The sequence below is a fragment of the Xenopus laevis genome, chromosome 2S (genome assembly GCF_017654675.1).
Source record: "Xenopus laevis strain J_2021 chromosome 2S, Xenopus_laevis_v10.1, whole genome shotgun sequence".
NCBI classification, from domain to species: domain Eukaryota; kingdom Metazoa; phylum Chordata; class Amphibia; order Anura; family Pipidae; genus Xenopus; species Xenopus laevis.
Genome location: NC_054374.1, coordinates 169,219,017 through 169,233,413, shown reverse-complemented (window position 1 = coordinate 169,233,413; position 14,397 = coordinate 169,219,017). Strand labels below are relative to the sequence as shown.

The following is a 14,397-nucleotide window of genomic DNA, read 5'->3' as shown; positions in this document are numbered from 1 at the left end:
CTCCAACTTGCAGTGCAGCAGTAAAGTGTGACTGAAGTTTATCAGAGCACAAGTCACATGACCAGGGGCAGCTGGGAAATGTCAAAATGTCTAGCCCCATAGCAAATTTTAAAATTAGATATAAAAAAATCCATTTCTTGTTTTGAAAAACGGATTTCAATGCAGGATTCTGCTGTAGTAGCACTATTAACTGATACATTTTGTAAAAAACATGTTTTTCCATGACAGTATCCCTTTAATGGTGGCAGTGACCTCCTGGAGCATTTCTTTAATGTCCTTTTTTTGAGGGGAGACTAGTAATGTAGGACCGCAGGTCCAATTCATCCTCCGCTTCACTCCCACCCTCTGATTGCTCTCTGTTGGAGTCTGCTTCCTCATCTCTCAGCCTCGTGTGGGCGCCATCTTGAATTCGGCATGACCCACTCCTCGTTTTGGAAATAGTGATGCTATATCACTGGAAGCTGCTGCCAGGTGCCTCCCGGAGTTCTCTCCTTATCCGCTCTTGGTTTGTGAGTTTTCTCCATCTTTCGGCGTTGTTTTAAAGGCTGGCTGGAGTCAGTGTGCACGGAGCTACAGGCTTATGCTACCATTCGGCTCAGAGTCAAGCCACGCCCCCCGCCTTAAGGTTTTTAATGCTGCTTAACAATTAGTAATAATAATAATGATAGCAATAAATCACTGTCAGGGTTTTCCAGTTATGTAGCTCCGAGTGTTCTTCTGAGGGTGGAAGAGGATAATGTGGCACTTGGGAATGAAGATACAGCCCAGCAGCCCTGCACTGGAAGTCAGGATAGCAAAGATCTCCACAGCCACCATGTATTTGCCCTTGGTGCTCAGGTACGCTGGGATGAAGGACACCCAAACACTGCAGAACACCAGCATACTGAAAGTGATCAGCTGGGCCTCATTGAAACTGTCTGGTAACTTCCTAACCAGGAAAGCAACAATGAAACTTAATGCAGACAGGAATCCCATGTAACCAATCACAGTGTAGAATGCAGTGACTGAACCTTCATTACATTGTAATATCATCTTCCCAGTGTAAGTGTGAGTGTCATAGTCTGGGAATGGTGGGGAGGAGATCAGCCAGACCAGGCATATCCCAACCTGGACCAGTGAGCAGAGAAGGACCAGCCAGATGGACACTCTGGTTCCCACCCATTTCTTTATCTTGCTTCCAGGCTTTGTGGCATTAAAGGCAATGACAACTGTGACCGTTTTAGCCAGGACACAAGAGACAGAAAGTGTAAAATTGATCCCAAATGTAACTTGTCTGAGCAGGCAGGTGACTTTCTGAGGTCGCCCAATGAACAAGAAGCAGCAGAGGAAGGACAATGTGAGTGAGAGGAGGAGCGTGTAGCTCATGGTTTGGTTATTGGCCTTGACCACTGGAGTTTTGTGATGTTTTATGAAAATCAGAACAACTGATGTGACAATAAGACTAAAGAAAACTGAGACTGCAGCCAGAGACTGTCCCAATGGATCTTCATATGAAAGGAATTCTGTTATTTTCTGGATGCAAACAGTTCTATTGTCATTGGGCCACTGACCTTCTGGGCATTGGATACAGGTTTCCATATCTGTGGGATATCAAAGAGTATTATGAAATGCTATGTTGAGACCACTGTAATGTACATGTTTTGGCTATGGATTAAAGAAATACATAAAATTAACATCATACTGTCCTAACATCTTCTTTTCATGTTTTTTTTTAAAATCAGATGAAATGTATTAATATGTGATAGCAGGAAAAAAAAAACACATTGCGTCCATTTAAATTATCTATATTATTCCTCCAAAGTTCATACATTTTTTTGTCAGATGGTGCATCAGAAACATGTCAATGGATCTCAGTTCATTGACAAGTTTCTGAAGCCAGTTGGAAACATGAGATCACTATGGACAGTCAGTAGGAGAGACATAGAAGATATCTGTACTGCTGCATGGGAAGGACTATAAGTAGAAAAAGTACTGTCTCTCTCATTCATGCCTTCATATATTTATATACATAGCAATTTAGGTTGGAAAAAAAGACACGCCCATCCAGTTCAACCTTTTTTATCTCTATAAAACCTGCCTAACTGTTAGTTGATCAAGAGGAAGGATAAAAAAACACTTCTGGAGCTTCTCCAATTTGCCTTAGGGGAAAATTCCAGACTCCAAGATGGCAGTCATCCAATCCAACTTTGTACTAAGCGCTTTTTTCTGTATCCCATGATTTTCATGCCATCCAACCCCTTTTTTGAAACTATCTAATGTATCTCCCAGTAGAACTGATTTGGGGGGGCGGCTTCCTATATCCTCCCAGTTCTCACTGAATCATTTCTAAATGTTAAGAAGGAACTATAATCTATTGCAATTATATTATATATATGAAAATAATTAACATAAAGTGCTTTATATTTAAGTCAGCCCAGGTCAGACAACCATTTTGTTGGGATAAAACGTTGGTTAATATCCCCCTTTCTGATGAGATTGGTGACCTGTTGTGTTGGAGATATGTCCTTCTGCGCAGGGCACACAGTCATAACAGCAGGAAAACTGTACTTCTCTGGATTTTTTTTGGTATCCTGGGATACAACTTTCACTGCAGACAGACTGAGGAACCTGAAACCAAAAACCATACGAGCAGTAAGACCAGGAGTTGTACCTTCTGGACTGGAGGATAATAACTGAATAATTATTTTGAGATATACAGTGAAGCAAAACCTTCAAAAAGTTGAAATGTAGAGGAGTGCTGCTCTTGCCAACCTTACGCGGCTGACAATAGTGCTGAGAGGGGAAAATATTGTGTAGTGAACACAGTGGCTATTTATTGATTGTAAACGTATCAGCCCCTTTTTGACCACAAGTAGCAATTTAAGGGCACATGATGCACATATATTGGCCTCCAAACGTTCTCCCCAAGTGACTTCCAAACAGTTTCAAGTTGCCGGTAAAACATATTCACTATAAAATTCATAGTGAAATACAAGATATTTTATGAATCAGACAAGGTAAGTGTAGGATTGGCCAGACAAGGAATGATTTTATGTAGTTGACCAGTTTGAATACATTACAATATGTGGCATAGCATTCTTGTTTTGTTTGAAGGGGAGGAAACTCTTAGTAGCTTCATGTTCATAATATACTGATATGGGAGAGTGAAGAGGATATTTTTGCTTGTGAGTTTCTCTTTGTTAAACCTTACTAGGAACTCACCTCTGTAAAATCTGGGTGCCACAAGATGACTCTGTCATTGACAATCAGCTGATCAGGGGTCAACGTGTTGAAGCTTCCCACCTCAATCACACTCATTATACTGCTGCTTTGATCAGGGAACATGACCACGTTTTTGAGATCATATTGTCCTTGAGTTTCTCCTTCATCATTGATGTAAATCTCTTCTTGTGATGATGAAGATGTGAAATGAACGTTTCTCAGCAAGTGATTCAGCTAAGGGAAAACCACATCATTATTTTATGGAGGGAGTGGATGCTTCTAGAAAGCCAGATGAGAAAGACCTTAGTAAGAAGTTTAATCATAAGGTAATCAAGATGGTGGATTAAGAAAGGTGTGAGCATGGGGTGAGGAAACCACTTCCAACTGGGATGGGATTAGATAAAGAAAATACAGAACAAAAGAACTACTGCGCACACAGAACAACTGCCGGTAACCCTGAAAAGTTCAGTTGCATGTAGCATAACATTTTGGGGGCACCCCAATTGTCAAGCACAATGTTTCTCTGGAAAGAAGGTGCTTGTGAAGGGCTTTGATTAATCATTACAAGAACATTATAAAGTGATAGCAAAGGACAAAAAACAAGACTTAAAGAACTGAACTTTCTTTCAAGCAAAAGAATACCCTACTGGGTAATGCTGTAGTGGCTCATTCTACTAAAACTACTAAATTGTTTGAACCCAAATTAACAATGTAGCCATATGAAAAAAACGAACTAAAATACATATAAAAAGATGATAAACATGCTTAGCAGTTTCTGCAAATGTCTATGTCAGATTGGACTGATCAAAGGATCCTATAGTTTGATAACTGAAACCAACATCCCACCTTCCATGGATTCAGTTTGCTCTCCAGTTGGTCTTTGTCTGTAGGTGCCCCATGAGAGAGTAATAGATGTAGCGCATGGGCCAACAAATACACAGCTTTGTACACACTGTATGATACTCTGAGATCTATCTCTTGAAAGTGAAGAACCGATGCAAGACTTTCATTTCCAGAGCATGTCATTGTTATATTGTCTTGACTGGGTAATTTAATTATATTCAATGTTTTATTTTGCATTTGAGGAATTTGAGAAAGGCTACAATTAAATGCAATATACCAGATCGAGAATATGTAGGGATCTTCTGGATACTGATCAGGATTTACACTAAGGAGGAAGTCATGAAATCCGGCAATGTCACCAGCAGAAAGTAGAAAAATCAAACTTCCATTCAAGATTTCTGCAAGGTCATAATATAAAATATCAACATATAATGATGTGACTGTCATAATCCATAGTCTTTTTAAATTAGAATTTCCATGTGTAAAGGTCAATACATCGATTAGCTTTTCTTTGGAAACGCAGATTATAATAACTCTGGCAGTTGATTTTAGGATTATACGTTCCCAACTGACTGTTTCCCATTGATTCCAATCTAATTCATGAACAAATTCCACACACATCCCATTGCTTGTAATCAGGTCTATTAGTTCTCTCTTTATATAATCACTCTCACTATCTGATATTATGACTCCCACCCAGGTCCAACCAAAGTGCTTCAGCAGCTGAATTAGAGCTCGATGGATATATCCTTCATTAGGGACCACTCGGTAGAAGTATGGGAACCTGGATCTGTCAGTGAAAATGGCATCTGTGGCTCCATAGCTGATCTGAAATATTAAAATTAAGATTGTTTCCTTCATCACAAACCAAAACAACTGGTATTATGTTGCAGCCTCCTAACAAAACAGGTGCAACAGAGAAGTAAATAGTAGCTTAGTTTGAAAAAAATGATTTTACTGCGTCCATCTAAAGAACAATCAAGGTGATCATTTGAGACATTGTGGGTCAATCAACCAGGACACTAAGGGGTGCAGAATTTGTACTTGTGTCTGTGGAAGTTGGCAAGGAGAAGGCATCAATGGACTATTCAGTTTAACTCTTTTTGGACAGCTCCTCCCAATGGCCACTCCTCATGCATACAACTAAAACACCCTTCTACCACCACACTAGCAAGGAGCCATCTGGGTAACCAATGTAACACATGAGCTACTGGGAGTTGGTGGGAGATTTTATCCACCTGCCCATGTGACAAATTAGTTCTGAATTGGGTTGGGTGCTAAGTCAAAGAAATAACACACTGATCAATATAGCATTACAAAAGATTTCCATTATTTAGGAACAAGAACTGTAGCAGCTCCTGTAAGATCATGAAAAGTAGAAATGAAATGGAAAGTAGGAATAACTGAGCGGCTCAGAGCGCAACTATACGGAAGTTTGAAGAGTTTATTTGGACTCAAGTACCTTTTACTGAAAAAGGTTTTAGGCGCAACTCACTGCAGGGAAAAGCACAAGTTGCCCAATGCACTGGCTGATGTAAATGAGTCCTATAGGTCTACACTGATGGAACTAGATTTGTCTGACCACATCATATGAGACACTGGGATATTTATTACAATGGGATTTGGCTCTGGTGCGGTGATCCTTTTTATGAGTATTTGTCTATAATGTCCTCTAATGTACTTGTAAAGTCTAATCATGTCCCCTCACAAGCGCCTTTTTTCCCCCAGAGAAAACAACCCCAACCTTGTCAGTCTCCCCTCATAATTTAACTCTTCCCTCCCTCTAACCAGTTTAGTTGCACTTAGTCTCTGCACTCTCTCCAGCTCATTTATATCCCTCTTATGGACTGGAGCGAGTGAGTGAGAAGTGGATGAATGTAGAGTATTTGATAAAGTAAACTGAGACATTTCGAGGTGATTCCTGACAGTTTTTGTTACTGTTAGGGGCAAGTTGCTATTTCTGAGTTTTCTTTGTCTCATCCCATTTGTGCAGTTGTGTTCACAATCACCTGAGCTCTGTGTGTAACTCCTGCTGCTACACTGCTCTGGGCAGATCTGTTACATATAAAACCATAAATTGAAGTCAAGTATCATCTCTTATTAGCCCTTCTAAAAGCTTTCCTACCACTGATGTCAGACTAACCGGCCAATATTTACAGGCTAAATAGCAGCACCACATTAGCAATTATATAGTGTCCCGGCACTGTGCTAGACCTCAATAATTCCCGAAAGAGTAAATAAAGAGGTTTGGCCATCACAGAGCTGATCTTGTTTAGTACCCTGGGGTGAATATCATCTGCTCCCAGAACTTTGGCCGATTCCCAAATATTGCATGGAAGTATCCCTTCAGTTCAGTTGGGTGCAGTCACACTTTGGCTCAGAAATGCTCAAGTTTGCATCAAAATAACAGTCAATAAAATATACTTATCCTTTTCAGGATTTTCTTGACAAAGCCGCCAGCTTGTTATTTGCCATAGGCCTATGTAAATATTATATTTCAAGGCAGAAAGGTTGTTACAGGCCTAGGCAAGGGATTTCAACAACAATGCACTGAAAGGTCTAATTGGCTAAAAGTTCCAGTCCATCATAATGACAATAAAAAGCAAATCATGCCCCGTTGGATTGAAATTATATCATTGTTACAGGTCAAAAGACAACATTAATCACATAGCACCTTGTTTTAATAACCGTAGTTTACTACATTTGCTAACAACCTGACCAAAGAAAGTGATCTATTCTTATGTTCCTGGTTAAAGTTCTACATAACAATGCAGTAGCTGAGGGTAATGGTGGGACCCAGTGAGGACAGACTCAGTCAGGGTAAAGTCAGTGAGGAGCCCCACTATAGTACCTGAGGGACTGCTACAAGTTAGTGAGGAAAGAAACATAGAACATTGCTAAAATATGAAGAAACTCCTTGCAGTACAGTACCTGAGGGTAATGGTACAAGCCAGTGAGGTGGGACGTTATGAAGGAAGAGTCAGATGTCAAATCTCCAATGAAACCAGCCAGGACTCCCCTCGGCTCACACTCATAATTAGGAACTAATTCTCTTCCTCCTGACAGTATTGACATCACAGACCTCATTGATCTTCCTTCTAGAGCCCATGTATTACACACCATATATCCCAGGGTGATGTTGGGTAAAATGTCAGTTCTTTGATTTATCTCGTCAATGGTGAACTTGAGTGCCAGATAGTGATGATAGTAATATTCAGCACTGCTGTAAAGGAAATGACATTCTTACTCAAATCCCATACCATAATTCATCATATTCCATACTCTACTGGATACATTTAATGTAAGGATCTTTAATCCTGTTGAAAAGAAGTGGCATTTAGACAAGATTCCCAGGTCCATTGTTTGGGGATAGATTCCACTCGTGTATCTAATTAGTAATGTGAAAGTAGAAGATTTATATAGTGCTTTTCTCCAGTGGTACTCTTTAAATGGTCTTAGCAAACAAGCCATCATTTCCAATCTAAGCATGCCAGGGCACCATGAGATCAAGTGACTTGAGCAGGGTAAGATACATGTAATACACTCCATCATGGAGTAACACAATATGTGATGTTCATGGTGGAATCCTGTGTGGGTCCAATCTGCAGACCAGTGCCTAACCTGGACCTGCTGACCTGCAACTTAACCTGCACCCACCACCACCCCAATAAGTTCCCCTACCTAGACTCGCTACCTGAGCCAGCCGTAAATAGTTTACTTACCTTCTGACCCAGGACCCATGAAACCGTAAATGACATTACTAGTGATGGGACAAATTGTGTACAAACCTCAGGGGAGGGATCAATCCAGCACCTTAACCTGTTACCCAGGTGGGTTACCCATGGAATACCCACAAAATCAGGAAATCTGAACATGCTGCTAAAACCCCTGATCACTTTGCAGGTATTCGTCTGGTACCCGACCTGATGTAGGACTCAAGTTAATGGTCACATCACATAGACAAGAGCTTCTCTCAACTCAACCCATTATCATTATATTAAGTGAAAGTGATTGGAGCATTTGCCAAACTAGGAATGACTTTGACATCCCCAGTTTCCAATATTGAGGAATATGCCCCTTAGAGGCCCATTTATTAAAGGTCAAATTTAAACTGTATTTCTCTAAAACCACAAATGTCATGAAAATTTATTAAGAGATACAAATTTAAAAAGTATAAAAGGGAAAAAATGATGTGGAAAACATACGACTTTCTCTAAAACCTCTATAAAATTTAGTTTTTTAGATAATTACAAGTAAAAACAGAAATCCTGAAAAGTCTGAATGGTTAAAAAAAGGTCCGATAGGATGAGTGCAGCTCTCATTGACCTTTATGGGACCTCAGCTGCTTTTACTTGAATAAGTTTTATTTTAGAGTTTTTATGGGTTTACACTTAATAAATATAAAATTTTTATAGAAATTTAAAAAAACACAAAAATACCATTTGTGTGAAAAAAAATCAAATCTGAATGTTATTCAATTATTCCCTTAGTGATATTTTTAATCACTTAAGACTTTCCTCTGTAGATTTCATTTCTAAATTGGATCTGTTGTCTGGTCGTCAAGATCCTTTGCTCCAGAACCTCTCATAATACAACGTGTATTCAACTCAGAATTCATGCAGTGGACTTACATTTTATGGTCAAATTGGACAAAATTAATTTTCTGAACACTAAGCGGAAGATTTATCAAGGGGCAAATTTCGAGTTTATGGGCGTTATTAAAAACTCCCAAAAACTTGAAATTCGAAACAATAAACCCAATCAAAATTTATTAAAAATCTATTTTTTTGGTTTTGTGAATATTATGGTCCTGCAAAACCAAATTCCAATTGTATTTGATCAAATTCGATTTGAGTTTTAACAAAAAGAATTTGATTTTTGAAAGTCCACCAAATAACTCCAAATTGTTTGTAAGAGGTTCAAGGGCTTGAGAAATGGCTTTTGCCCGAAACTTGTTGTGTGGATCCACCTCCCAATAAAGAGAATTGCAGTTAAAGTTTGCTGCTTTGGATTTGTCCTACACAATTTATCTTCTTCAGATGAACCTATTTGGGATATGAGCACAGGATAATCCGTGGGACAAGCCACTAAGACTATTTGGTGAGCTGCGCCTGTTTTTCAATTTGAATTATTCCCTAGTCAAATTACACTACAATAAACTTGAAATACGAATTTAAAAATGTGAATTTTCAATTTGACCCTAGATAAATCTGCCCCTAAAACATGAAGCAATCAGAGAAGCAATATCTGTAGAACATGAATACTGTGACTGCAATGTTTCTGTCTGCCCAAAGCAAATTCTTTTCATGCAGAAATGGAGCAAATGCAATGAAATGGTTCATCACCGGAAAGCGCTCACTGCACATTAACTTCCTTTATATAAACAGAAAATGGACATTTTTTCAATACAAAATACATAAAATTGTGCCCTCCATATTAGAAGTTGCAGAAGTTACCTATTGACGTTTAAAGAGAATTATCAGGCACATAACAATTGTTTCTGCTGCAGCTTGAAAAACACTGAATACATTAAAGGCATTTTCGCATTTTTTTCTGACATTTCAGTTCAAGGCCAAAGTGTTTCCCTGTGTGAAATCTCTCCCAACACAAAACTGCAGTTAAAGCTACAAGTCTGTAAAGGAACCGTCCAATGTAGTCTGTATAAAGGAGAAGCAAATTAATTAAAAAAACCTTACCCCTTATCCTTCATAGACCCCCCAACCTGCTCCTCTTCCAGCCTAGGTGGTACCCTTGGTGCCCCTAACTCTTTACTTACCCCTCGGTGAAGTTTCTGAGCAGTGGAGATAGGGGGATAAGGTTTTTTCAATTAAGGGTTTGCTTCTCCTTTAAAAAGAACACAGAATCTGGAGAGCAGCAGATGAAGCCATCACTGAAGGGTAGTTCCATCCAAAACACTTCTTATATCACTTATTTTAACATGAGCCACATAATACAGGTATGGGATCCTTTATCTGGAAACCCATTTTCCAGAAACATCCGAATAAAGAAAAGGCCATCTTCCATAGACTCCATTTTATCCAAATAATCCAAATTTTAAAAACAGTCGCTTGTAGTTGATCCCAACTAAGATATAATTAATCCTTATTGGAGGCAAAACCAGCCTATTGGCTTTATTTAATATGATTTTCTAGTAGACTTAAGGTATGAAGATCCAAATTACAGAAAGATCCATTATTCAGAAAGCCTCAGAGCATTCTGGATAACGGGTCCCATACCTGTACTGACATTTCACTTGTAAAGACTGAAAGAAAATTTTGTTTATAGATAAATGAAGACACAGGGGTCTGACTTGTATCTCAGTTTGTTCTTACTCAAACCCTTGGCTACAGAGATCTGTATTTGAGAGAACTAATAGATCATTTGTATGGATAGTTTATGTGTTTAAGTATTAAAATGTATTGTTTGGTTTAAAACATTGGTACTATCAGTAATATGAGTATCAGTGGGACAGAGCTTCATACATGAGTGGTATCATTTCTCTCACAATGTTTTATACAGTGATTTTCCATTAAATACAAGTGGACACTTACTCAAAGTTAAACTTTGACCTGAAAGCATTAACCATTGGTATATTATCAGGTTCTAATCGTTTTCGATCAAAGCTCATCTGCATTATTCCTCCCAGTAAAATGTCCCCAGCCTGGTACAGATGATCACTTTCGAAGTAATTATTTAAGGAACATTGGGGGTTCAACTTCTCCTCAACAACAGCAGAGACAGCAGCAGAGACAGCAGAGATAATTAACAGAGACAGGTCACAACAAAATAGCAAGAGGAAAGGATTCGTGTGCATGTTGTACTGTTGTCTCAGTAATGTAATAGCAGAAACTTGTCTGACACAGACACAGACTTCCAGACAGTTGCAAGTCACCAGCCTTTTTCATATTGCCCATGTTTCATATAGTCAGATATAACAATCACATCTCAGCCTTGGCTCAGAGAAGCAGTGGGGAACTCGGCTCTGACAAACCTCTGTTTATATAACAAATCCACTACATTCTATTCACTACCCTGTACAATATACAAACACTGATTAGCTTTTGCTAAAACAGAGAGATCCCTGGGCTGTTGCTAAATCAGTTTCATACAAATCTTGTTTAATTGCTGCTTTGTGTCTGAAGCCAAATATATCAGTTCTACAAGGAATGGGAAGCAGAAAAAACAGAAAGTAATAACATTATTCTTCCTTTTTTATGGTATTGTATTGTGTGACTGTGAACTGGACTGTGGTTTCCAAAGGTCCAAGAATTATACTTCCATATTCCTTAAATATGATCAGAATGTGGTCATTATTCCATATATGCGACGAGCTACATAGAGACTTGCTTTATTTCACAATAATGTAAATCTCATTGTGGTTACCACATCCTTAGTACCACCTACTAGCATTACGGGCCACAAGTGCAGTTGTAGTAACGTAGTATTAATGTAGTCAATGCAAAAAAATGCCATTCCTTAAAGGTAGTTGCTTTTAAAAGCACTTCCATTCATTGGCACAGCGGAACCCTGGAGCTATTGCCACGTCCGCAGGTAGAACTGGGAGCACACAGAATTTAATGCCAAAATTTACTTAAAGATTTGTATGAGGAAAATGTTAACTTTATGAACAGGAATGACTCTCAGCTTATTTATCAATAGGGTTTGGATCTGCTCCCTTAACTGAAGGCTCAGATATGTGAGCTTCCATGTTTTTGTTGAGGTATGTGAATCTACTTTGGGATCTTGATTGTCTCTATTAAAAGTTAAGCCATCATTCGTTGGTGTGTAGACAGATAGAAATAACAGTTCAAAATCTCTGCTTTTCCTCTGTTCTCATCAAACAATCGGCCTCCCTCTGAAACCAAGGAGCTAATTTATAAAAAAAACTGAGTTAGCATTTTTTCCACAATTTGAGAAAATCACAGAGAAAAAAGGTTAGTTAGTTAGTTCATGGGAATAGTTTCTAACTACTTTATTTATTTATTTTTCCAGTTCATGAAAAATTTAATTTTTTTGCCTTGTTAATCCTTAATCACGTGCTGACACGCAAATTCTCAGGCTGCAAAGAATGTACAGCATACGTTCTTTAGCAGCTGAGCTTTTTCTCTGCAGCAGTGGCTTTTGCTGCCTCCACAGAGAGTGGGGAGGTAAGACAACCCCCTAGGCAACGAGGCTAGGGGACTGTCAATTCTACGACATCACAAGGAACGTCTGCTACTTCACTTACCTTCTTCCTCCCTGCAGAGCCGCCCACGCACTTCCTTCTGCACAACAGCTCTGCACACCCACTGCCCAGGACTCCTCCAGCAATTCCAGTGATCCTCCTGCTCCAAAAACGTGTCCAAGTGCAAAAACTGGGAAGCAACATAAAGACAAAAGATCCTCTAATGCCCTAGACATGAGCCCACCCTAAGACAAATGTGGCATGCCCCTCAAATGGTTGGGAAAAAAAATGTTAACACAAAAAAACAGTTAGAACTTTTGAAGGCAATCCCACTTTAAAATATAAAATAAACTCCAGCAATCTTTAGATCTTTTTGACTTTCCAGAATACAGGCTATGATGTGTCTCACATAAGATTGAGAAGGGTGTAGCTTCATCTTATCAGTTTGCCAAGGAAACTCTGGTGAAAGAGGTTCTGTAAAACTCATAATAGTGAATTTGGGGAGTAACGATTGTTTGGCTGAGCGAAAATTCGCCTGGTGATAGGGTGCAAAACTGCACTAGCGACCATCTCATTTGATAGCGAATTGTTCTCTACACCTGTTAGTAAATTGGTGATGTCCCTGTGGATGGGATTTCTGGGAAATTTTCACTAGTGACGGCCACTTCATCCTTTAATAAATCTGCACTAGAGAGTGTGAGAGGAGTCTAGACTGAAGGAATCAGCACTTGCAAGGGATTCCCATCTGAGTATTGACTGTGTGTCCATAAGTGTTTGACTCACCTGAAGAGTGACTGTAACAGACCCAAAGAGACTTTTGGAGTAATTAAAGTGACAGTAATCTATAGAGAGTGCTTGAAGATTTCAAAGACTGTGTTTATTTGGAAATACATCAAATGACTTTGTGCCAGTTAGCAGTACTGCTTGTATTAGCTGCTCCTTTACATTTATTTTAGATAAACAGTTATTTAGTTTACCAATGACTGTGTTTGAATTATTACTGTGTTCCTAGCGGGGCCCCCGCAGGTGCATTCCCGGATCCCATTAGGTGGAGGCGCTAGTAAGTACCAGGTACCCAGTCTCTCCCAATACCACTGTAGAGTGGCTCAGGTTTGTCCCCTGCCATCAGGTAAGTACCACACGTGGGGGTGACAGATGGTTCTTACTAACCGCCATTCAGAATGGAAGACGTTGCCCTGTAGCCTTGTCAATTGTCTTGCCCTTTCATGTGTCTTTGGGTTCCTTGTCTGCTATAGCATAAAAAGGTTAGAAATATAGAATCTTATGTCTATTGATTAATCTACTTATTTATACTGAAATATTTTGAAGCACGTAATGCGCAAATGACACTTGTCTAAAAAATACACAGGGCCAAACAACAACATTACTATGATTCTGCTGGAAAAAAGAAAGTGATTACAGTGTTATATAAATGACATGAAATGAAAATGAACATGTTAATAACAAGGTAGTAGCACGTTTGTAAGCTAAATATCTCATGTGTAAGAGCACTTGAAATGAATTACAAGAGAAGTGTCCATGAATGATTTGTTGCTGGAACTGGTTCTTACGTTGGCTGCATCTGCCGGATAAACAGGAGGATCTTCATGTTGCTCCTCATCAATAGCTTCAGGTAAGTGTAGATCCCCCATAAGCTGATTGTCCGCTGCAATATTATGTAAAAGGCAGACTGCTAAAATGATATGGCTCACTTTACTAGGGGAATACTGCAGAACACCCACAGAATGGTCCAAATGGCAGAATAACCCAAAAACACACACATAATAACTTGTCCAGTATGTCAATTCATCAACCATTCATCAACCACGTATTTACATAAGAAATGATTTGAGTGTTGATTGAATGAAACTGCTTTCTGTCCCAGAAAATTTGCTCCTCACCAAAAAGGGGCAATAAAGCCACATGAGCAGGGGTGCTTCGCCAATGAGGTGAGTTGAAGATGTCGCCTCAGGCGGCAGTGCCCCACTAGTTACCAGGGGCAGCAAAAATGCTGCTCCTGGTACTTTAAGAGCGAATTTCCGGGGGAGGGGGGGCAGCAGCAACTGCTGCTGCCTCAGGCGGCAGAGGGGCCAGGAACGCCCCTGCACAGGAGTACAATCTATTGCACCCATGACGTTACGCAAATTTACTCGGACATAAAAGTGCCTTTTCACTTTCAAACACCCCTC

General features: G+C 39.4%; 1 protein-coding gene across 1 annotated transcript; it reads right to left on the bottom strand.

The window, feature by feature from the left end:
- Positions 1-681: 681 nt before the first annotated feature.
- Positions 682-13,817, bottom strand: LOC121400818 (vomeronasal type-2 receptor 26-like). Its single transcript, XM_041584777.1, has 6 exons — positions 13,780-13,817; positions 12,272-12,398; positions 4,048-4,872; positions 3,202-3,435; positions 2,484-2,607; positions 682-1,580 (listed from the first exon to the last, which is right to left on the bottom strand). Exons 1-6 carry the CDS (start codon positions 13,815-13,817, stop codon positions 682-684), a joined length of 2,247 nt encoding a protein of 748 aa, XP_041440711.1.
- Positions 13,818-14,397: the final 580 nt, after the last annotated feature.

Coding starts and splice junctions, on each gene's coding strand:
- LOC121400818 (XM_041584777.1), bottom strand. CDS start 13,817: ATGAAGATCCTCCTGTTTATCCGGCAGATGCAGCCAAC. Junction 2,608..3,201: donor GGCACCCAGATTTTACAGAG/GTGAGTTCCTAG, acceptor TTTTGGTTTCAG/GTTCCTCAGTCTGTCTGCAG. Junction 1,581..2,483: donor ACATATCTCCAACACAACAG/GTCACCAATCTC, acceptor GATATCCCACAG/ATATGGAAACCTGTATCCAA.